This window comes from Salmo trutta, chromosome 12 (genome assembly GCF_901001165.1).
Source record: "Salmo trutta chromosome 12, fSalTru1.1, whole genome shotgun sequence".
Classification (NCBI taxonomy): domain Eukaryota; kingdom Metazoa; phylum Chordata; class Actinopteri; order Salmoniformes; family Salmonidae; genus Salmo; species Salmo trutta.
Window position 1 is genome coordinate 79,359,237 of NC_042968.1, and position 25,668 is coordinate 79,384,904.

Sequence of the window (25,668 nt, forward strand, 5' to 3'; positions counted from 1 at the left end):
GCTAAATGACTCCCTACTGTAGTGTCTCTGGATAAGAGACTCTGCTAAATGACTCCCTACTGTAGTGTCTCTGGATAAGAGACTCTGCTAAATGACTCCCTACTCTAGTGTCTCTGGATAAGAGCCTCTACTAAATGACTCCCTACTGTAGTGTCTCTGGATAAGAGCCTCTGCTAAATGACTCCCTTCTGTAGTGTCTCTGGATAAGAGACTCTGCTAAATGACTCCCTACTGTAGTGTCTCTGGATAAGAGACTCTGCTAAATGACTCCCTACTGTAGTGTCTCTGGATAAGAGACTCTGCTAAATGACTCCCTACTGTAGTGTCTCTGGATAAGAGACTCTGCTAAATGACTCCCTTCTGTAGTGTCTCTGGATAAGAGACTCTGCTAAATGACTCCCTTCTGTAGTGTCTCTGGATAAGAGACTCTGCTAAATGACTCCGTACTGTAGTGTCTCTGGATAAGAGCCTCTGTTAAATGACTCCCTACTGTAGTGTCTCTGGATAAGAGACTCTGCTAAATGACTCCCTACTGTAGTGTCTCTGGATAAGAGCCTCTGCTAAATGACTCCCTACTGTAGTGTCTCTGGATAAGAGCCTCTGCTAAATGACTCCCTTCTGTAGTGTCTCTGGATAAGAGCCTCTGCTAAATGACTCCCTACTGTAGTGTCTCTGGATAAGAGACTCTGCTAAATGACTCCCTACTGTAGTGTCTCTGGATAAGAGCCTCTGCTAAATGACTCCCTACTGTAGTGTCTCTGGATAAGAGCCTCTGCTAAATGACTCCCTTCTGTAGTGTCTCTGGATAAGAGCCTCTGCTAAATGACTCCCTACTGTAGTATCTCTGGATAAGAGCCTCTGCTAAATGACTCCCTACTGTAGTGTCTCTGGATAAGAGCCTCTGTTAAATGACTCCCTACTGTAGTGTCTCTGGATAAGAGCCTCTGCTAAATGACTCCCTACTGTAGTGTCTCTGGATAAGAGACTCTGCTAAATGACTCCCTACTGTAGTGTCTCTGGATAAGAGACTCTGCTAAATGACTCCCTACTCTAGTGTCTCTGGATAAGAGCCTCTGCTAAATGACTCCCTACTGTAGTGTCTCTGGATAAGAGCCTCTGCTAAATGACTCCCTTCTGTAGTGTCTCTGGATAAGAGACTCTGCTAAATGACTCCCTACTGTAGTGTCTCTGGATAAGAGACTCTGCTAAATGACTCCCTACTGTAGTGTCTCTGGATAAGAGACTCTGCTAAATGACTCCCTACTGTAGTGTCTCTGGATAAGAGACTCTGCTAAATGACTCCCTTCTGTAGTGTCTCTGGATAAGAGACTCTGCTAAATGACTCCCTTCTGTAGTGTCTCTGGATAAGAGACTCTGCTAAATGACTCCGTACTGTAGTGTCTCTGGATAAGAGCCTCTGTTAAATGACTCCCTACTGTAGTGTCTCTGGATAAGAGACTCTGCTAAATGACTCCCTACTGTAGTGTCTCTGGATAAGAGCCTCTGCTAAATGACTCCCTACTGTAGTGTCTCTGGATAAGAGCCTCTGCTAAATGACTCCCTTCTGTAGTGTCTCTGGATAAGAGCCTCTGCTAAATGACTCCCTACTGTAGTGTCTCTGGATAAGAGACTCTGCTAAATGACTCCCTACTGTAGTGTCTCTGGATAAGAGCCTCTGCTAAATGACTCCCTACTGTAGTGTCTCTGGATAAGACCCTCTGCTAAATGACTCCCTTCTGTAGTGTCTCTGGATAAGAGCCTCTGCTAAATGACTCCCTACTGTAGTGTCTCTGGATAAGAGACTCTGCTAAATGACTCCCTACTGTAGTGTCTCTGGAGAAGAGCCTCTGCTAAATGACTCCCTACTGTAGTGTCTCTTGATAAGAGCCTCTGCTAAATGACTCCCTACTGTAGTGTCTCTGGATAAGAGCCTCTGCTAAATGACTCTCTTCTGTAGTGTCTCTGGATAAGAGCCTCTGCTAAATGACTCCCTACTGTAGTATCTCTGGATAAGAGCCTCTGCTAAATGACTCCCTACTGTAGTGTCTCTGGATAAGAGCCTCTGTTAAATGACTCCCTACTGTAGTGTCTCTGGATAAGAGCCTCTGCTAAATGACTCCCTACTGTAGTGTCTCTGGATAAGAGACTCTGCTAAATGACTCCCTACTGTAGTGTCTCTGGATAAGAGACTCTGCTAAATGACTCCCTACTCTAGTGTCTCTGGATAAGAGCCTCTGCTAAATGACTCCCTACTGTAGTGTCTCTGGATAAGAGACTCTGCTAAATGACTCCCTTCTGTAGTGTCTCTGGATAAGAGCCTCTGCTAAATGACTCCCTACTGTAGTGTCTCTGGATAAGAGACTCTGCTAAATGACTCCCTACTCTAGTGTCTCTGGATAAGAGCCTCTGCTAAATGAGTCCCTACTGTAGTGTCTCTGGATAAGAGACTCTGCTAAATGACTCCCTTCTGTAGTGTCTCTGGATAAGAGACTCTGCTAAATGACTCCCTACTGTAGTGTCTCTGGATAAGAGACTCTGCTAAATGACTCCCTACTGTAGTGTCTCTGGATAAGAGACTCTGCTAAATGACTCCCTACTGTAGTGTCTCTGGATAAGAGACTCTGCTAAATGACTCCCTACTGTAGTGTCTCTGGATAAGAGCCTCTGCTAAATGACTCCCTACTGTAGTGTCTCTGGATAAGAGACTCTGCTAAATGACTCCCTACTGTAGTGTCTCTGGATAAGAGCCTCTGCTAAATGACTCCCTACTGTAGTGTCTCTGGATAAGAGCCTCTGCTAAATGACTCCCTACTGTAGTGTCTCTGGATAAGAGCCTCTGCTAAATGACTCCCTTCTGTAGTGTCTCTGGATAAGAGCCTCTGCTAAATGACTCCCTACTGTAGTATCTCTGGATAAGAGCCTCTGCTAAATGACTCCCTACTGTAGTGTCTCTGGATAAGAGCCTCTGTTAAATGACTCCCTACTGTAGTGTCTCTGGATAAGAGCCTCTGCTAAATGACTCCCTACTGTAGTGTCTCTGGATAAGAGACTCTGCTAAATGACTCCCTACTGTAGTGTCTCTGGATAAGAGACTCTGCTAAATGACTCCCTACTCTAGTGTCTCTGGATAAGAGCCTCTACTAAATGACTCCCTACTGTAGTGTCTCTGGATAAGAGCCTCTGCTAAATGACTCCCTTCTGTAGTGTCTCTGGATAAGAGACTCTGCTAAATGACTCCCTACTGTAGTGTCTCTGGATAAGAGACTCTGCTAAATGACTCCCTACTGTAGTGTCTCTGGATAAGAGACTCTGCTAAATGACTCCCTACTGTAGTGTCTCTGGATAAGAGACTCTGCTAAATGACTCCCTTCTGTAGTGTCTCTGGATAAGAGACTCTGCTAAATGACTCCCTTCTGTAGTGTCTCTGGATAAGAGACTCTGCTAAATGACTCCGTACTGTAGTGTCTCTGGATAAGAGCCTCTGTTAAATGACTCCCTACTGTAGTGTCTCTGGATAAGAGACTCTGCTAAATGACTCCCTACTGTAGTGTCTCTGGATAAGAGCCTCTGCTAAATGACTCCCTACTGTAGTGTCTCTGGATAAGAGCCTCTGCTAAATGACTCCCTTCTGTAGTGTCTCTGGATAAGAGCCTCTGCTAAATGACTCCCTACTGTAGTGTCTCTGGATAAGAGACTCTGCTAAATGACTCCCTACTGTAGTGTCTCTGGATAAGAGCCTCTGCTAAATGACTCCCTACTGTAGTGTCTCTGGATAAGACCCTCTGCTAAATGACTCCCTTCTGTAGTGTCTCTGGATAAGAGCCTCTGCTAAATGACTCCCTACTGTAGTGTCTCTGGATAAGAGACTCTGCTAAATGACTCCCTACTGTAGTGTCTCTGGAGAAGAGCCTCTGCTAAATGACTCCCTACTGTAGTGTCTCTGGATAAGAGACTCTGCTAAATGACTCCCTACTGTAGTGTCTCTTGATAAGAGCCTCTGCTAAATGACTCCCTACTGTAGTGTCTCTGGATAAGAGCCTCTGCTAAATGACTCTCTTCTGTAGTGTCTCTGGATAAGAGCCTCTGCTAAATGACTCCCTACTGTAGTGTCTCTGGATAAGAGCCTCTGCTAAATGACTCCCTACTGTAGTGTCTCTGGATAAGAGACTCTGCTAAATGACTCCCTACTGTAGTGTCTCTGGATAAGAGACTCTGCTAAATGACTCCCTACTCTAGTGTCTCTGGATAAGAGCCTCTACTAAATGACTCCCTACTGTAGTGTCTCTGGATAAGAGCCTCTGCTAAATGACTCCCTTCTGTAGTGTCTCTGGATAAGAGACTCTGCTAAATGACTCCCTACTGTAGTGTCTCTGGATAAGAGACTCTGCTAAATGACTCCCTACTGTAGTGTCTCTGGATAAGAGACTCTGCTAAATGACTCCCTACTGTAGTGTCTCTGGATAAGAGACTCTGCTAAATGACTCCCTTCTGTAGTGTCTCTGGATAAGAGACTCTGCTAAATGACTCCCTTCTGTAGTGTCTCTGGATAAGAGACTCTGCTAAATGACTCCCTACTGTAGTGTCTCTGGATAAGAGCCTCTGTTAAATGACTCCCTACTGTAGTGTCTCTGGATAAGAGACTCTGCTAAATGACTCCCTACTGTAGTGTCTCTGGATAAGAGCCTCTGCTAAATGACTCCCTACTGTAGTGTCTCTGGATAAGAGCCTCTGCTAAATGACTCCCTTCTGTAGTGTCTCTGGATAAGAGCCTCTGCTAAATGACTCCCTACTGTAGTGTCTCTGGATAAGAGACTCTGCTAAATGACTCCCTACTGTAGTGTCTCTGGATAAGAGCCTCTGCTAAATGACTCCCTACTGTAGTGTCTCTGGATAAGACCCTCTGCTAAATGACTCCCTTCTGTAGTGTCTCTGGATAAGAGCCTCTGCTAAATGACTCCCTACTGTAGTGTCTCTGGATAAGAGACTCTGCTAAATGACTCCCTACTGTAGTGTCTCTGGAGAAGAGCCTCTGCTAAATGACTCCCTACTGTAGTGTCTCTGGATAAGAGACTCTGCTAAATGACTCCCTACTGTAGTGTCTCTGGATAAGAGCCTCTGCTAAATGACTCCCTACTGTAGTGTCTCTGGATAAGAGACTCTGCTAAATGACTCCCTACTGTAGTGTCTCTGGATAAGAGACTCTGCTAAATGACTACACTGTAAATGTTCTACAGATCTCATATCACTGTATGTTTTTAAAAAAATGGTCTTAAATATTGATGTCACAAATGTATCATTTGTACATTTATTTATAAAAAAAGTAGTTATTTGTTACATCTGACTGTGTAAAACCTAGCATTTTGTGTCTCTGAAATTAAACCATCAAGTGATAGATTTAAACAAATACTTGTCTGTCATTGAACATGCTATGATTAGATAGTGAAAAAACACACCAATCTCTTTCAAAAGTTCTTTAAACAATAATAGCTAATTTACCAACATTTCAGAAAATGTATATATAGTGTTTTGGAATGAAAATGTTCATATGGAAAGCCTTACCATCAGTCTGAACAGTTTTACTGCATGTGAAACTAAAGTCACATCGTGGTGTAATGACAGTAGGACTAAATAAAGGAAGGGAAGTGTTTACTTAATGGAATTGACTATATATTGCCTCCTCATGCATGTCCACACGCATGTACATACACACAGAGTCAACTCTACAGACAACTAAGGCCTGTTTGACTGTTCAATGTCTTCTCGAGTGCATACAGTAAAGAAAGGCAAATACATTTTCCAAATCTCATTCCACAAAAGTGTGATTAGTAACACACCAAGACAACATAACAAAAACACTTCCCTGGACTTTGTCCTCTGGAAAGCTTTCCTAAACACCAGCCACGGTGAAGCTCTTTATCTTCCCTGGCCTGACACCTGGAGAAGGGCTGATGACAACAATACCAGGTCTTATGTCTTTATTTGGGGTTGGTGCTGCAGGCAGAATCTTCACTAGGGGCCAGAGCAAAACGTGTCACACATAGCTCAAGGGCTTAATTTTAATGCAGGTTTGACTCACCGATGTTCTGTAAACATAGACAGCATGCACTGGTGTGTGTGTGTCTGTGTGTGTCAGATTAGTAGAGAGAGTGTGTGTTTCAGGTGATGTGTAGCAATGTGTGTGTGTGTGTGGGGGGGCTCACTCCTTTTCAGATATAATGTCTGTGAAATGTTAAAACCAGGCCAATTTTGCACGTTGCCAAACACATCACTCTTGTTGTTTGACTACAGTAGCACAGTAGTAGCCTTGGCCTAAAATTGTCTCTTGTAAATTCATAGCTCATGAAGAATTTCTATCACTATGTTCAGATGACAAATTGCCACACTGGCTGCTTGAGGATATAGGCTATCTTAGAAAATTTGCTCAGCACAATGTTAGGATTTTGTTTTGTTGCATTGAATGACGCCGAGCATGTCGCCGCCTAGTGGTGCAGACGAACACAGCGCACAACACGACGACCGACACGACTTCACAACCAGAGTGGTAATAGTGTCAAGGCAGAAAGACCGTACCGCTACCCAGCGCCTAAACTCTCGTGTTTGAACCGGATTCTGCTGTCGCCGACGTTTCAATCTGTCTACCGATCTGAAGGCTGTAAGTGCTGTCATCGCTTCTGCATCCACCCCTCCTCTTGTGTAATCTTGTGTGATCTCAAGGCATGGATGTCACGGTGCGCCTTGGCAGAATAAAATATTGTAATCCGAATTGAGTAGTCTACAGTCTGCGACGATTTAGCACTGGTTTACACAATCAACTAACTTGACATTCAAGTTGCAGAGGAAAGTGTAGCCTAGTGCAATTTAGCTGTGAAAAGTGGAAACCGACCTGACCGTAACCGCAACGGATATGTTTTGACTGGTGAGGGTCCGACTTCGGAATGAAGGCGGCGGTACAGACAGGGAGACGGCGGCCCTTCCAGCGGTTCTGCTGCTGTGGAGTTGGGCTTCTCGCGGTCATTTGGCTCTCACAGGTCGCGCACGTGACAGGTGAGTTTTTCCACAAGGAATAATGATGGGTACATTTTGCATAATGTAAATTAACGTATATTATTGCTTGTAAATGTGGGGTGTTTTTTAGCATCACATATTTTTTACTATTCCTTTTAAAGTTGATAACATTTTAGGACATTTTCATATCTTCACAGATTGTATTATAATACCTACGGGTGGAAATGATCGATCTGCCAGCTCATTCACATTCTTCATTCATTAAATGTACAATTAAATACTGCCATCGGCTAAATATGCAAGATTATTTAATTTCTCGCAAAATAATCATTACGTAACCATGTTGATAATAGCCTGTATGGGATGAAAGAGAGAGATTTGGAACCAACAGATTGGATGATCCCCTCCCCTGTCCCATCCCCCAATATTCTGCACCTAGAGTGTGCGTCACATTGAACCTTCAGCATAATTTTTTTGTTAACCCTTATTTTACCAGGTAAATTGACTGAGAACACGTTCTCATTTACAGCAATGACCTGGTGAATAATTACAGGGGATGAATGAGCCAGTTGGAAGCTGGGGATGATTAGGTGGCCAGGATGGTCAGATTGGGAATTTAGCCAGGACACCAGGGTTAACATCACTACTCTGATGATAAGTGCCATGGGATCTTTAGTGAGCACAGAAGTCAGGACACCAATTTAACATCACATCCAATAAACAACACCCTACACCAGGCGATGTCCCCAATCACCGCTCTGGGATCTTTTTCTTGTCTGTTTGACCAAAGGAAAGAGTGCCTCCTACTGGCCCTCCAACTCTACTTCCAGCAGCATTTGGTCTCCCATCCAGGACTGACCCTGCTTAGCTTCAGAGGCAAGCAGTGGGATGCAGGGTGGTATGCTGCTGGCATCACCCCCCTGCTCCAACCTGGTATCCTCACAGAACCTCTCATCTCAGGCAATCACCTGCACAGAACCTCCTAGAGTCTAACCAATTACTCTGAAGGGAACCCAGAGAATACATATCCCTATCAAGCATTGCATTAAGTAACATGAAGATGGATGATTGGAATTGCACCGCAGTGAGAAAATAGATAAGCATATAAACTGTGTGTAAAGGGATGAGTGTATGAACTAAAGAGAACATTGATGGCATGCAGTTATTCATATCCTTTGTATGAACAGTGCATGGTCAACATCTAGCCCAAGGGTACTCAACTCTTACACTACGAGGTCCGGAGACTGCTGGTTTTCTGTTCTTCCTGATGATGAATTGCACACATCTGGTGTTCCAGGTCTAATTCAATCCCTGATTAGAGGGGAACAATGAAAAAAATGCAGTGGAACTGGCTTCGGGGTCCAGAGTTGAGTTTGAGGGATCTAGCCTATAGGGGCCCTATTCTCTACAGACCTGGTTCTACTGCTCTAGGTCTCCTGGTTTCCTCTTGGAGGATGGGTTAAAATACTCAGCTATGAAACAACAGATGGTCAGGTAAAATTATTTAATCAAGAGGTGTGTGTGTGTGTGTGTGTGTGTGTGTGTGTGTGTGTGTGTGTGTGTGTGTGTGTGTGTGTGTGTGTGTGTGTGAGTGTGTGTGTGTGTGTGTGTGTGAGATTGTGTGTGTGTGAGATTGTGTGTGTGTGAGATTGTGTGTGTGTGAGATTGTGTGGGCCAGTCCTGTGATTTTCAGGTTGAGAGAGTATGAGTTCATGTAATGATTCATAGATTAAGCTATGACACAAACCTTCTGACAACCAGTGTTCTGATGTTTTTCATATTCTCCTTTAATAGCTGTCATATTCTTCAGTTTTCCCGACTAAACTTTCACTATCTCATAACTACCATCACTGTTGGTTAAGGGCTTTTAAGTAAGCATTTCACGGTAAGGTCTACACATGTTGTATTTGGCGCATGTGACAAATAAAATTTGATTTGATGCATTTAACCCATATATTAATTAATAGGCCTAATCTTGAGAAAAAATATGAGAAATGATTTAATGTATCTTTCTAATGGCAAATGGCAAGATGTGTATTGCTGTATAAATGTATTCATTTGCCATGTTCACCATACAGCATCATTCTAGTGGCAGGCCTACTAGTTGCTATAGTAGAGCAATTGTTCTTGAAGGCTTTTTCATTGATTGCCAGTTCCAGCTTAGTTCGAGGCTTGACCATGCAGATGCAGGATCTTAATTTGAGCCAGTTTGATAAAACAGGAAAATCATCCTGTAGAACTAGGAAATGTGAACTGTTATGTGGATTATAATGAATTAACATTTTTTGTAGGGGTTGATACAGTTTTCCTTAGGGCAAATAAAGTCTGCAATTGTAAAGTGGAAATTATAAACTTTTGAAGCCTTTTTAAACCTTGAATACAATACAAGTGTAGATTTCCTACTGTGCAAGAAAATTCTCAACAACAATGCCTACAATGCACCAGACAGCTGATCTCGAGGAGTGAATCCCACATCTTCTATAGAAAGAGACGAGACTCAGGCCAAAGTCTTCGTCTGGGTCTGGGTTGGAGCCCTGTGTTCTGAGATGTGTGGTCGTGGTGTGAGTGTGATAATGGCGGCACCGTCTGTGACAGAGGCCCATTTGAATTTCATATTACCCAGGTTCCTCTTGACAGCTCCACATGAAAGCCTCCGCATCCCCACTCTCAGACCTAGTGCAACACGTTGATTGGACTGTAGAGTAAAACAAAGCGGAGAGTGATCATGAAACAGACTGGACACAGAGAGCGATCAAGCAATCGCTTAAACAACCGGAGTAGAGGGTAATGGCCCCCACCTGGCTGGCTGGCTCTGGTCTGGTCTGCTCTACTCTGATCTGGTTTGCTCTACTCTGGTCTGCTCGGGCTCTGGTCTGGTCTGCTCTGCTCGGGCTCTGGTCTGCTCTAATCTGCTCTGGTCTGGTCTGCTCTACTCTGGTCTGGTTTGCTCTACTCTGGTCTGCTCGGGCTCTGGTCTGCTCTGCTCGGGCTCTGGTCTGCTCGGGCTCTGGTCTGCTCTGCTCGGGCTCTGGTCTGCTCTGGCTCTGGTCTGCTCTGGCTCTGGCTTGCTTGGGCTCGGGCTCTGGTCTGCTTGGACTCTGGTCTGCTCTAATCTGCTCTGGTCTGGTCTACTTGGGCTCTGATCTGGTCTGCTCTGCTCGGGCTCTGGTCTGCTTGGGCTCGGGCTCTGGTTTGCTCGGGCTTGGACTCTGGTCTGCTCTAATCTGCTCTGGTCTGGTCTACTCGGGCTCTGGTCTGCACTGGTCTGCTCTGGTCTACTCGGGCTCTGGACATAGATCTCAGTGAGTGGCAGCAGTTATCTCTGTGTTTCAGGTGACAATGACACAGATACAGTACATCAGTGGAGGTCCTCACTGTTGATGCTGTCCTTCCATATATAGTGGTTAATAGCTGAAGTCCAAATAAAGAGATAGGCTATCAACAGAGAGATACAGAACAGGGATTTACTCCGTGAGGAGATTGCAGTGCTGACATGATGAATGGCTTATGAGTGTGCTCATAAAAGATGACATGATCTCCTCTGCTGACTCTCTCCGGTTGCTTCCTCCAGCCTGCATTTTTATTATCTGTCACATCTGCACTAAAACACAAAGCCTTTCAATGTTGTGTCCAATAAGATAGTGTTTTGACTTTGGACTGGTCTTTTGATGAGTCTCAGTGCAATAAAATACTCAAATTACAAATCAGTTGACTAACATTTCAACAGAGCCGGAGTCGTCCGGGTCTCAGCCAGAAGAGGGGGGTGTTCCAGTTCGTTCTAGACGCAGGCTGATGCAGGAGGAGTGGACAGAAGACAACCAGACACTGGACCTTCCTAGACCAGGTGAGTCAGCCTCACAGCCCCAAACCTCTCTCTCACCTCAACCTCCAATGAAGGACCCTGATCCCCATTCTAGACAAAAGTGTATGTTCCCTACCATGTCCTCTGGCACACAGCTTTATATGATTGTCTCCTCAGAGAATAACAGCTGACAGGGACCATTCAAACTGTATAGTATCTCTGTACTCAATAGTCTCCTTAGCATTAGCTGATTATGCACAGATTCCATAGGAGACCTACAAGTCCTGAAGACACATCGATGCACAAACTGTCTGTTGACTAAATATTTATTTCCCAAACTGTGTGGAACACTTGAGGGCTCCAGGAGTGTCTAAGCTGTGTAGATGTGACTTAGTGTGTTAATGTGTGTGTGTGTGTTTTGGGAAGGCGGTTAGTGAGGGTATGCTGTGTGTATGCTGGTGAACCTTGGCTCTCCCCTGCGGGTTAACTGAAAAGGTAATGTGGGCTGAGGCAGCAGTGCAGTGGTTGTCAGGAATCTGTGCTCTGTAAACTGTGCGTCTCAAACTTGGCTGCCAGGCCAGAGGAAAGGTTCTGTCTGGAGGGGTTAGAGCGCCATGCCAGACTTGTACAATGGAAGAATCAAGGAAATATATAAACAGTAAGTAAACACAGTGGAGGACATGGGGTAGAAGACAGCTAGGGAGATCTCTGCAGCAGGACAACAGGACTGAGCAATGCACAATGTAGTGATTTCAGTCTGCGATATGAAAATGTATGAACTGCATTAGATACCACTTTCTCCCTGAGGACACCTGCCACAATCGTTCTAGATTTCCACTTGGCAGAAGAGAACTATTAATGCAATATGTGCACCTGCAACACCAATAAAGCAAGCACTTGATGTGTGGTCTTTCTGTTACAAACATACCTCCCTTAGTATCTTTGACAAGGACACAACTCCCTTATGGGTCATAGGGTAAATGCAGGTCATAGAACAAGAGGCTGATGGATCTGTGGGCTGGTAGATGACATTAGGTCTTTCAGAGCTGCACTACTCCTAGGTTACAGAGCACAGGGCAGGCTACTCATCTTTATCTTCACGTAAATTCCCTATTCTCTGTTTACTCTAACTGCTAATGATTACATAATCCAAATGGCCAGCTCAGACAGACCTCTAGGAATATTATCTTGGGGATAGCGGAAGTGAAGTTTCAGTACCCCCTACCCCTTATCTCCCGCGGTTTCCCCGTCTATTGCTATATCTCACTTTATTTCTCCCTCTCTCAATCGCTCTCTCTCTTTCTCTCTCCATCCCCCCGCTGTGTAACAAGACGGAGATGGCAGCGTCTGCCTTCAGTCGACAACCCTTTGAGGCCAGCGTTGCTAAGCAACTGAATGCTACATTTTGAAACCCAGATAATTCTGTCTTTCAAGCATTCAAAGTGCCGAGGCAGAATGAACAACCAGATCGAGCTAAAAATAGACCGGGGGGAGAAGATAAGCCCATGCATTTTAATAAGGGCTCTATTCAATCCGTATCGTGGAAGTTCAGCGTTACAGCGTGATTGACATATACAGACAATGCTCCCGTATCAGCGGAGACTGCATTCATGGTAAATGCTGCAGATGTCGGCTCAGTCGGAAATGACCTTTACATTTTTATTGTGCTCTCTGCAACATTTCAATGATCCAGATCGAATAAATAACGATGGCACGTGTTTTTTATGCATTCATTTTTTTTGGCAAGCAACAGAGCCAGTCGGTTTGAGGATTCTTTTTCCACAGAGATATTTTAGTGGTTGCAGCAAAGAACTGAAAAAGATAATCTGATAGATACACTAATGATATTTCCTTTCAAAAGACCTTGAGTTTGTCAGGGGACTAATTTATTATGGCTGTCAAATAAAGCAAATGGTCACTAATGCAACCATTAAACATGGGAGTAGTTGTGTTTTTTTCTGAAGTCTTTGTAAATTGGGGAGAATATCCTTAGCTCCTGTCCCGTCTCTCTGGAATCCTTGTTCTCTCTGAGTTCACATTGGTTCCTGATGATGACTTAAAGGTCCTAGGTTAAGGGTGGAGATCACTCACCGACAGCTCTGTGTGGTTGAACATAAAATGTGGCTCACAGCTACCCGTCTTCATTTCAGATAGGGTATTAGTGGTGGCATTCTAATTGTTTTACTGCAGTAGTGTCCTTTGTTTCCCAGGCCACCAACATAACATTGAGACTTGACGCTTTAAGACGATGGATAGTTGCATGTGATGTGTATGAAAAGGTGGAGTAATCTCCTGTGAGGGACTAAAGCTTATTGATTGTTCTCCCACTGTAGGTCTCCGGTGGATTTCTCAAATTATTTCAGCCAGTGTTTTGTCCGATGAAGGAGGGGTTATTGAGGTTTGGTGAGATTTGTGTGGTTGGATTAGCTTTGACTATTTTTGCTCTTGTCGGCCTTTCGTAACTATGTCATAAAATCAAAGAAATGTTTTGATTCGGGATAAAAAATGCAAGGTTGTTGTAGTGAGAGCCTCCCAAGTGGTGCAGTGGTCTAAGGCACTGCATCGCAGTGCTTGAGGCATCACTACAGCCCCAGGTTCGATCCCAGGCTGTGTTACAGCCGGCCGTGACCTGGAGACACATGAGGCGGCACACAATTGGCCCAGTGTCGTCCGGGTTAGGGGAGGGTTTGGCCGGCTGGAATTTCCCATCGTGCTCTAGCGACTCCTTGTGGCGGGCCAGGCGCCTGCAAGCTGCCACAGTCACCAGTTGTACGGTGTTTCCTCCAACACATTGGTGCGGCTGGCTTCCGGGTTAATTGAGCAATGTGTCAATAAGCAGTGCAGATTGGCACCTTTGCCTCTCCTGAGTCTGTATGTGAGTTGCAGCGATGGGACAAGACTGTAACTACCAATTGGATACCACGAAAAAGGGGTTAAAAAAAGGTTGTTGTAGTGGTTTCAGTCTATGTAGTGGTGCTGTTTCTGTTGGTGCGTGAGACTACTTTACTCTGTGTTTCACTCAATACCTTAGCTTGACTCCAATATACCCTGCAGCTTTTTCAATCAATAACATCTCTTTCTTTCCTTCCCTCTGCCTGCCATTCGGTCACACTCTTAAGTCCCTTGCGGCAGAGTGACTCAAGTGGAGATCATCTCACAGCTTTAGCGGTTTAATTTAGTTGGGGGTTCACTTTTAATCCGGAATGATATGGCATTAAACACACACTCAAGCATACTTATGGGTTCGCACACACGCAGGAACACACACAGATTACATCACATGTCCATTTTGAACCCTTCTCTAGTTACTTGATTGGATCATCAATGAAATGAAATAAGATCAAGCCCATTCACAGTGTGAATAAAGATAAGATCTAGTGTCTCAGAGAGAGATCTATGCAGGTTTGCATTTATTGTCATGAATCTTGCTCTTGAGGCAGCTCTGCAGAGGGGTCACTAGCTGTCATAGCCACTAAGTCACAAAATCCGATTTAAACCTAACCCTAACCACACTGCCAACCCTAATGCCTAACCCTAACTTTAAATTAAGACTAATAAACTCATTTTTTGTCTTCATGAATTTCTTCTAATATAGCCAATTTTGCAGAAATCTCTCAGTTCTGCCTCAAGGGTAAGATTAATGACAATAAACATCACCCTGTGAGATCTATAGGAGACCAGGCACACAGAGATGTAACACTAGTAGATGTAATGAGAGGGTGCGTGGTGCAGAGCGGAGCCTGTGATGCCAGAGAAGAAACACGTGAAAGCTGCTGCAGCTCCACGCCCCGCCCTCGCCCCGCCCCCCAGGCTGTATATTTTATGAGAGGTGATTATGTCCTATGTCCAGTATTGGAAGCCAAGCTCAGATATAGTAAATCATCTTACGGCTGGTCTAGTCAATCAGCAGTCCCGTGACAAAAGCCTAGTAAATGGAACAGAGGATGAGCATCCTCACAAATACAATTCCTAGCCAACACTGTCTCGTATGCTTTCGCTCTCTCAGACCTCTCCTGAGGGTTGGCAAGGAAAAATACATATTTTTAGAAATTTCTCTCCAGAGCTGCCTGTCATTTCTCTTTTTTTCATATTTCATAAGCCAATTCCATGGTAAACACACATTCCCCTCCCTCCCCCTTTCTCACCATTCGCGCAGCCGTCATTGGCTTCCCACTGCCGCCCGTCAAGAAACCACAGTCCCCAGGGAGAGGGTCTCCATGGCAACTGCTTTCACCGAAGCAACCCATCAAAACGTTCATCTGAGCCGCGTGTTTCAGCACGGCATTTACATAGACACGTTCAACTGGGGCCTTGTGTATTGGGGCTAGATGTCCTGGGGACCTGGGGCAGGATCCAGATCTGGCCCGCTTTCCAAAACACAGCTATAGGATAAGGAAAACAGAAAATGATAATAATACAGCAACTACAGCACAGATGTCCTCACACTGATAAGATGCAGATGTGTACCCACGTTCTTTAGTGAGATGCTGCCTCACTCTTTCTTATGATAATCTGACAGACAGTTGACATGCTAAGCTGGGATGGTTTAGTGAACAGGTCCTGCCCCAGTGCAACAGCTGGCCAGAAAGGAAAATAAGCTCCTTTCCCCACAGTTCTCTGGGAGGTGGAAGTACAAGCCGAGCAGAGGCAGAGAGAGGCTCAGATTCAGATTCAGAATGTTGATTACATCATTAGATGTACATTATTTTTTTAATAAAATTTTTTATTTCACCTTTATTTAACCAGGTGGGCTAGTTGAGAACAAGTTCTCATTTGCAACTGCGACCTGGCCAAGATAAAGCATAGCAATTTGACACGTACAACAACACAGAGTTACACATGGAATAAACAAAACATACAGTCAATAATACAGTAGGAAAAAAAAGTTTATATACAGTGAGTGCAAATGAGGAAAGATAAGGGAGTTAAGGTAATAAATAGGCCATGGTGGCGAAATAATTACAATATAGCAATTAAACACTGGAAACATTAGATAACCATATGCTGTACACATACACACACAGTATAGAAGGACATTGTATAGAAGCACACTGTCATCCTACAGACCTCTAGTCTGGTACCCTCTCCTCTCTGCTTCACACTACAGATTCAAGGATCAAAATCGAATAGCCTTGATCACATGAGAGGTGTGCTCTCCTAATCTACAGGGAGAAGCTTCAGAATGGCATGCTGTCATAGACTTACAGCACAGCTGATGGCATGTAGTGGGCATACTGTGTAGTATATGTCATGAAGCCTATGTTTGGTAGTGTGTGTCATACATCATGTGATGTGTAGCATGTATATTATAGGAAGTGTGTTTGGTGTAGAATGAGTTGTGCAGCATGCGTCAGACAGCGTGCATTGTGGGACTGGCTCTATAGGCTTCCCAGGGCTGCCTGCCTCAGAGCAGCAGGTCTATTAATAGGTTTGGGCTCCCCAGTTGTTAAAGTTCATTTTCCCCTACGTCTGAGTACTGATTTAGCAGCAGTGCCCTGTGCTCTCCAGGCTGCAGCCTCCTCTCCTCTGCTCGTCACGCTGGGGGGAACCAAGGGGAAGCTTTCACTAACACTCTCACATACACCTGAGGACTGGAGGAGCAGAAACCAGCTGTTCCACACACCTCCTCCTCAGAGCTCTGCTCCTCTGCTCCTCTGCTCCTCTGCTCCTCTCTCTCTACACGGCCCAGGGGGGCAGCATCTGCTAGCCTGTACAGGTGTCTGGCTGCTTGGAGGGAGCAATTCCATAGATCAGTTATTAGGCTGCTGTGTGTCAGGCGGATAAGTATGATTTCTTGGAGTCTGAGCGAGATCCTGACGCTTAGCTGCAGCAATTCCTTTCGGACCGTGGAGGAACAAACCCTCAAGGTGCCTCCTTCAGCTATATACTGTCAAAGACTCCAGTTACCCAAGTCATAGACTTTGTTTTTACACTGCTGCTACTCGCTGTTTATTATCTATGCATAGTCAATTTACCCCTACGACTAACCTGTACCCCCGCACATTGACTCGGTACCGGTACCCCCTGTATATAGCCTCATTATTGTTATTTTATTGTGTTACTTTTTGGATTTTTTACTTTACTTTATTTAGTAAATATTTTCTTAACTATATTTTCTTAAAACTACATTGTTGGTTAAGGGCTTGTAAGTAAGCATTTCACAGTAAAGTCTAAAACTGTTGTATTCGGCACATGTGACAAATACAATTTAATTTGATATAGCATTGTATTCCTTCAGAAAGGATTGGACCTGGAAAGCAATTTGGTGAAATTGTCATCCATTCTTCCAGAAGGCCTGCTGTGCTATTACGGTGCTTGTATCTGTCCTTTACGATAAGAAGGATGATGATATAGGGACAGGAGAGCAATGTTATTACAAACCAATGTGCCAGTTTGATGACTGTTCTGCTTTTGGTCTTGAGCGGCATGACATCCATTTAGTCAGATTAGCGCAAGACTCTGATTTCCTTCCCCCTCTGCTGTTGTTGTTGACTATCCTTTTCCACCTCCATTCTCTCTCTCTCTCGACAGAGAGAGGTAGGATCTGTGTCTAACTGTGTTGTACTGTTATCTCTCTCCCCGAGCCGTCCATGAGTTTCCAGAAGATATCTTCACCAAGGAGGAGCTGAAAGCAGGAGCAGTGCTGTTACATGTGCTGTGTGTGAGTGTCCCATAACACACAACGCAGAAAACACACCTGTTTAACACACCTCACAACAACAACCATGATACCATGATACTTTGCAGCCACACAGTGCAATACCATCTGTTCAGATGCTTCATAATATCATTTATCTGCCAATCACAGTGAAGTACACCTGCCTAAATGAACTGAATAACTTAAACTCTTCCTTATCACATCCTGACGGATTGTATCTCTATTTTCATCTCTCGCTGTACCTTTTAGGCTATCTACATGTTCTACGCTCTTGCTATTGTCTGTGATGACTACTTTGTCCCTTCCCTGGAGAAAATATCAGAGGTGAGAAAACCAACAACACCAATTAACGTACAGGATACAGGAAGAAGGAGGCACCATGTGCTGCCTTTTATCACTACATTATTACTACTTTTAGTTGACACATTTAAAATCTAAACTTTGTGCAAGACAGGCTGAAGAGGATTTCTGTTATCATGTATTTCTACAAAGACATAGTGCTTCTTGATCATGTATTATGATTGTGTGAGAATGTCCCCCTTGTCTCTGTCCCTGTCAGAACCTGCAGCTCAGTGAGGATGTGGCTGGGGCAACCTTCATGGCTGCAGGAAGCTCAGCACCAGAGCTCTTCACCTCTCTCATTGGTCAGTTCTTAATCACTCTGTATTTCACCTTATATTTCCTGATATCAGTGGCCAATATTGTGTCAATGAACACTATACATTATGCCCAACACTGACTGATTAAAATGGCCCATAACTTTCACCATCTTGCCATGGATCTTCAATCCATCCAAATGAACATGGTTGTGTATCATGTAATGCTACAAATATCCATATGATGTCAGCAGAGTCAATATGAATAGTCTTTCATTCACGTCAACCTATAGAACACATTGGGATAACCGTTGGTTTCATCCACTAAAATGTAATTGTCACTACAGCCCCTCCCACACCTCTCTTTCCATCTCAGGTGTGTTCATCACTAAAGGAGACGTGGGGGTCGGCACCATCGTGGGCTCAGCCGTCTTCAACATCCTGGTCATCATTGGTGTTTGTGGCATCTTTGCGGGCCAGGTACAGACCTGTCAAAGACTACACACCTTTATGGTCGTAACAGTGTAGCTAGCTATGGCTGAAGAGCTTATGAATACATGGAAACGTATTTTAGAAATGATGCTACACATGCACTGGCTGAGTGAACCTGAGGACTTCACCTTGATTGAGCTGTGTGTTGGTTGTCTGTTAGTGGAATCTCTCTGTGTGGCTCCTCCCCCTCTGCAGACGGTGGTTCTGACATGGTGGTCTCTGTTCAGGGACTCCACCTACTACATCTTCTCTGTGCTGGCTCTCATCCTGGTGAGGCAGACAAGGGAGGGAGGAGGGGAAATTAAGACCACACAATCAAATGCATTTAGAGACCAGTATACAGTAGCTTACTTGTGCTCTACAATTACGGTGCTGTATAATCTGCCTGTTCATAGTGAAATGATGGCATGAAATGCAGCTGTGACTATTTTAATGTGTTAACTTTCTCTTTGTAGGTTATATACGATGCAAAAGTTGTCTGGTGAGTTTTATCATGATTAATGCTGCCAAAAGTCTCAATGTTACACGTCAGAATTGTAAAAGTACAGTAAAATAGTAGTTTGCAGGTTTTAGGTGGTAGTTGAACAGTTTACTGGTTTTAGGTGGTAGTTGAACTGTGTATTTCTCTGATTGAGCTGTTTACTGGTTTTAGGTGGTAGTTGAACTGTGTATTTCTCTGATTGAACTGTTTACTGGTTTTAGGTGGTAGTTGAACTGTGTATTTCTCTGATTGAACTGTTTACTGGTTTTAGGTGGTAGTTGAACTGTGTATTTCTCTGATTGAGCTGTTTACTGGTTTTAGGTGGTAGTTGAACTGTGTATTTCTCTGATTGAACTGTTTACTGGTTTTAGGTGGTAGTTGAACTGTGTATTCCTCTGATTGTAGGTGGGAGGCCGTGCTCCTAATGACCATGTATGGAGTTTACATTCTTATCATGAAGTGAGTATGCTGAAACACCTTTCACAAGAGTCCTCAACCCACAGAGCATGTAACTAGTGTCTGCTTGTGCTGTGTTTCTCATATGACAGCTGTTTTGTGGTTTCAGGTTCAACTCCCAGATCAGGGGATGTGTGCAACGTCGGTTTGGGGGCCCGGGTCAGTGCTGCCTTGTCAGTGAGGGACTCAGAGACGAGGAGATGGCAGAGGACGGACTCACCTGTAATACCAACATGGTGCTGCTCAGGAAAGGTCTGTATGGATTGGAGCTCCTTACAGCTCTCCCTGTCTGAGTGTTAGAAGCTGTGGCTGATTTGTTGTGCTCATTACAAGTCTCACAGTGCATTATAACCGCATCATAATGCATTATACCTGCCTGTTGGCTTTAGGTAAAGTGTTTACCCCTCTTCCCATCCCTCCCTCACCCTGCAGGACAACCACAGGGTCAGGAGTCTCCTCCGGTGGTGATGGTGGACGAGCTCCTGATCCTCAACCCCCACCAGCTGTCCTTCTCCGAGGCCGGCCTGCGCATAATGATCAGCCCCCACTTCTCCCCTCGCACCAGGCTCACCATGGCAGGCCGTGTGCTCATCAGTGAGGTACTGGACTCAGACTGGAGGAACATCAACATTAGCCACTATGGAGAACTAATGTGCACTCTCACTCGTTCTCACTCTCTCTCTTTCCCACACAGAGACAGAGGTTGATCAGGAGTCCCAACAGCCAGCTGGACGGGGAGGCCAGCCCAACGGCAGGGGGCACCCCTCTGAAAGGGTTGGGCTCTGGAGGTCTGGAGAATGGGGGCAGTGTGGAGAAGCAGACCCCTGACGAGGCCAGGGTAGGAGATGCAGGGGGGGAGAAGCCAGGAGCGGAGGGCTGTCACACTGAGGAAGAGGAGGAGGATGATGATGGGCCATTCAGGCCTCTGCATTGGCCAGGTGATATAACAAAATCTGAAAATACTCTGGATACATTCAGTAACATTATAAAATGTGGGGTAGTTGCAACATAAGACAAAACCAATTACAAGGGTTTGAAGTATCTCTAAGTGGCCACTCGCCTCTCCAAAGTGTGCACAGTTCCAACGCGATTTCAATGCACTTTTATGACTATAAGGTGCTTTTTTTAGCTCTCCTAGCTGTGCCGTTGAGAAACTAGAACAAGCACACTTGTAGTAGTTGAATTTGGAACACAACCTTGCATCCCCACCAAAACATAATTACGGTTGTTCACAATAGTGTTCAGAAAAACCACGGGTATGACGCCGTGTAAGCCGTGTAATCTTGTAACTCTACATCAAACATAGTGATCATAAACGTTGACACGGTATATGACATGAGTTTTAGGATTTGAAAATGTGAAGTACACATTTGGACTCACAGGTGTTTGGATTGCTTTTCTGCCGTCAAAGCGGTATTTATTGTAATCCTCAACGCCTCATCTTTCAAAATACATTGCGTCATCTTAATATACAGCATTTCCCTCACTCAGACAACAAAAAAATGTGTAAAAGTTGCCCAATTAGCGGGAGGGATGGGAGCAACTTCTTGTCGTGTGCGGTGCTCAAGTTCAGAACAGCTGTCAGTCAAAACCCATTCAGAGCTGTGAAGTGCAGAGCCAGACCTCTGACGTCATGTATAACAAGTTACTGTACAGCCACTGCTTTCCAATTTTAGCGCTTATTAGTGCCCAAATATGCCATTTTCAACCCGTATACGGTTACGGGTGTAAAGGGCTACAGACAATTTCCCTGACGTTCGCTGAAATTGCATTAGAGGAAAACAAAGTGGGTGTCAGCTCTGGTATGTTCTGGTCTGTGACCGACAGTATATTGTTGTTCATGTGTGTATGGCAGGGGGTTGCTGTGCGCGGGTCAAGTGGCTGATCTCGTGGCCCCTGGGCCTGCTGCTGTACTGCACTGTGCCTAACTGTGTGTACCCACGCTGGCACCGCTGGTTCATGGTCACCTTCGTGGCCTCCACCCTGTGGATAGCCATCTTCTCCTACCTCATGGTGTGGATGGTAAGGACCCACAGCAGAGCCGTAAGGCCATATTGGAACTTCTCCTTGACGTTTTCCAGGAGTTGTAGGATAATATTGAGAGGGTGAGTGTGTGTGGTGTCTCTGTCTCTGATCTAGCTGTGTGTGCCCACCAGGTCACAATCATCAGCTACACACTAGACATCCCAGACTACATCATGGGCATCACCTTCCTGGCAGCGGGCACCAGCGTGCCAGACTGCATGGCCAGCCTCATTGTAGCTCGGCAAGGTACCCGTCAACCTCTCTTTTCAACTTCCTCTCATCTTCAGACTCCTGACCAGCCTCTTGACGTCCTGGTGGTGTAGTGTAGACTGCTTTAGTTTGACTTTACTCTCCCTCCCTCCTCAGGTATGGGGGACATGGCGGTGTCTAACTCCTTTAGTTTGACTTTACTCCCTCTCTCCTCAGGCATGGGGGACATGGCGGTGTCTAACTCCTTTAGTTTGACTTTACTCCCTCTCTCCTCAGGCATGGGGGACATGGCGGTGTCTAACTCCTTTAGTTTGACTTTACTCCCTCTCTCCTCAGGTATGGGGGACATGGCGGTGTCTAACTCCTTTAGTTTGACTTTACTCCCTCTCTCCTCAGGCATGGGGGATATGGCGGTGTCTAACTCCTTTAGTTTGACTTTACTCCCTCTCTCCTCAGGCATGGGGGACATGGCGGTGTCTAACTCCTTTAGTTTGACTTTACTCCCTCTCTCCTCAGGCATGGGGGACATGGCGGTGTCTAACTCCTTTAGTTTGACTTTACTCTCCCTCTCTCCTCAGGTATGGGGGACATGGCGGTGTCTAACTACTTTAGTTTGACTTTATTCCCTCTCTCCTCAGGCATGGGGGACATGGCGGTGTCTAACTCCATTGGCAGTAATATCTTTGACATCCTGTTGGGGCTGGGTTTCCCCTGGGCTCTGCGCACTCTGGTGGTGGACAACGGATCATTGGTGGGTTCATTAAAACTCTCTCTCTATGGACATTTAACAATCATCGACATCAGAAACCTCTCATCCTCCTCTTCCTCACAGGTCTACATCAATAACAAGGGCCTGGTGTATTCTGTCGTCCTGCTGCTGGCCTCTGTCTTCCTCACAGTAAGTGTGTGTGCATGCGTTTGTGCCACCATCAGTTACTGTTTCACTAGACATCTGGTTCTGAGCATCATTTAACCACATACCAGGCCATGCCACACACGTATCACACTTCTATTGGTGTTTCACTTTTTACAAGTCTTTTCTTACACACCACAAACACAGTACGATCATAGTTTTACTGGTATTTAAGGTTTTTACAAGATATTTGTTATGGACCACAAGCAGGATGGCGGCAGACAAGACAGAGTATAGTACAGTCTTTCTGGAGCAGGTTGTGGTTCCGGTCTTATGATACTGATGGTTTGTACCATTGTGGCTACCACAGCTCCAACTAGTTGTCGGGGATTAAAGTTGTTGACAACTGTAGCATTTTAGCTAAACCTAACTAAAACCCTTTTCCTTACCTATACCTCCATCTCCTAACCTGCCACGTTAGTTCTCCTAACCTGCCACGTTTGTTCTCCTAACCTCCCAAGTTAGTTCTCCTAACCTGTCACGTTAGTTCTCCTAACCTCCCAAGTTAGTTCTCCTAACCTGTCACGTTAGTTCTCCTAACCTGCCACGTTTGTTCTCCTAACCTCCCAAGTTAGTTCTCCTAACCTGTCACATTAGTTCTCCTAACCTGCCACGCTTGTTCTCCTAACCTCCCAAGTTAGTTCTCCTAACCTGTCACATTAGTTCTCCTAACCTGCCACGCTTGTTCTCCTAACCTCCCAAGTTAGTTCTCCTAACCTGTCACATTAGTTCTCCTAACCTGCCACGCTTGTTCTCCTAACCTCCCAAGTTAGTTCTCCTAACCTGTCACATTTGTTATCCTAACCTGCCACGTTTGTTTTCCTAACCTGGCACGTTAGTTCTAACCTGCCATGTTAGTTATCCTAACCTGCCACGTTTGTTCTCCTAACCTCCCAAGTTAGTTCTCCTAACCTGTCACATTAGTTATCCTAACCTGCCACGTTTGTTCTCCTAACCTGCCATGTTAGTTCTAACCTGCCATGTTAGTTATCCTAACCTGCCACGTTTGTTCTCCTAACCTGCCACGTTAGTTCTAACCTGCCATGTTAGTTATCCTAACCTGCCACGTTTGTTCTCCTAACCTGCCACGTTAGTTCTAACCTGCCATGTTAGTTATCCTAACCTGCCACATTAGTTCTCCTAACCTGCTATTGAAACAAACCATCAGTATCACCATACCGGTGCTAGACAAGTTCATTGTGTGGCTCCATCTATTACGCAATCACCCAGTCATAGCCAAGCTATTCCTTTCTTTACCTCATGCAACTTTTCTTTCCCATTTCCATTAAACCCCTCTCCATCTGCCCATCCCCTGTTCTCTCTTCACCTCCCCCTCTTCCCTTCTTACCTCCCAGGTCATGAGTGTCCATCTGAACCACTGGAAGCTGGACCGCCGTCTGGGCCTGGGGCTGATATTACTCTATGCCATCTTCCTGCTCTGCTCCATCTTCTTTGGGCAGATGTGAGGCTGACGCTGGGGTCGAAGGTCAACCCTGATTTGCCTTCCTGTCAGCTGCCACGTCCTGGAGTCCTCTGTCTCCCTGAGATACTCTGTCCTAAAGCCAAAAAAAAACAGCCTCAGCTACATCGTGCTACAGTTAACATGTGATGTACCACAAACAGGATATCCTTGGGTGACATTGTACACAAATACACGTTTTACTATCCTTGTGGGGACCTAAAATTTTCCCTAACCCTTGCCCTAACCCTAAATAGCCTTTGTCCACAAGGGAGAATTTTCCTTGTTTAACTATCCTTGTGAGGACTTCCGGATAGTCTCACACACACACACACACACACACACACACACACACACACACACACACACACACACACACACACACACACACACACACACACACACACACACGTTGTGTTCTTCTATCCTTGTGGGGACCTAAAATGCATTTCCATTCAAAACACTATTTTCCCTAACTCCTAACCATAAACCACTAACCCCTTACCCTAATTCTAACCTTAATGGTAACCCTAAACCTAAATCCTAAACTTAAAATAACCTTTGTCCTCGTGGGGAGGTGGGAAATGTCCCCATGAGGGACAACTTTCCTTGTTTCACTTGTGGTGACTCTTGGGGATTTTAAGGTCCCCTCAAGGATAGAAGAACCTACTCACATACACACACACGCGCACACACACGCACACACACACAGCAGTCTTTTCTATAGCACAAACCTTTTTCTTCTGAAGTTTGTTGTTTTCATACTTAGCAACACCTAATGTTCAGCAGTGACCAATGGAAAAATAATACAGTAGACTAATCCTCGTTTCTTGACCTTACGTTTGGAACGCCCGTGTTTGTTTTCAATGTATGCCCTAGCTGACATGACCTTGTTGTGTGGTGATACAGTGTGTACATTTGTGCAAATGTGTAGCAGTGCTGGGGTACAGTGGAGCATAGAACTGTCAGTAAGGTACTATGAACGAAGCAATAAGAAAAATTAACGTTGTTAACGTGTCATAGACTTATCATAGAAGAAGTATTCGTAAGAGATGCAGATTATGTGACTAGAATTTGTAAAGTGACTGACCGAGTTCCTCCAAAGAGGATTCATTAATCATTTTTTGCCTCACAGCTTTTGAACATGTACTGTTACAAACTAAGTAGATAATAGGCTAACGTGAAATCTACGATTTTAGCATTTTCGGAAGTGTTATTACTATTGACGACATGTTTCTATGAGTGTCACAACCTTTGATATCATGCGTACGGGTCTGTGGTAATAGTTCACTACGTTTAGGGACGATCATTGTTTGTATTACTGTACAATGATTATTAGGTCTACAAGACCATACTTTTTACTGTTTCTAAATGTTTACTAAATATTTTACATAGTTTTACAAAAAATTAATGTCAGACAGACTAGATTTGTGGTGTTTTTGATATAAGCACTAAATAACATATTCTTCCCATGATATTTGTGAGAATATCATATACTGTAACTGAAAAATGAAGTATATTTTTGTCACTTTGGAAAGTGATACTAAATAAGACTGACACTTCAGATCAGC

At 44.7% G+C, this 25,668-nt stretch overlaps 1 protein-coding gene across 1 annotated transcript; it reads left to right on the top strand.

Moving 5' to 3' along the window:
• Positions 1 to 6,481: 6,481 nt before the first annotated feature.
• On the top strand, positions 6,482 to 24,243 carry LOC115204315 (sodium/potassium/calcium exchanger 3). Its single transcript, XM_029769781.1, has 17 exons — positions 6,482 to 7,044; positions 10,733 to 10,849; positions 17,392 to 17,468; positions 17,715 to 17,789; positions 18,025 to 18,109; positions 18,438 to 18,541; positions 18,749 to 18,823; positions 19,009 to 19,034; positions 19,440 to 19,493; positions 19,600 to 19,742; positions 19,923 to 20,089; positions 20,185 to 20,428; positions 21,346 to 21,512; positions 21,647 to 21,761; positions 22,364 to 22,476; positions 22,558 to 22,623; positions 23,994 to 24,243. Exons 1-17 carry the CDS (start codon positions 6,936 to 6,938, stop codon positions 24,102 to 24,104), a joined length of 1,848 nt encoding a protein of 615 aa, XP_029625641.1. The 5' UTR covers positions 6,482 to 6,935; the 3' UTR covers positions 24,105 to 24,243.
• Positions 24,244 to 25,668: the final 1,425 nt, after the last annotated feature.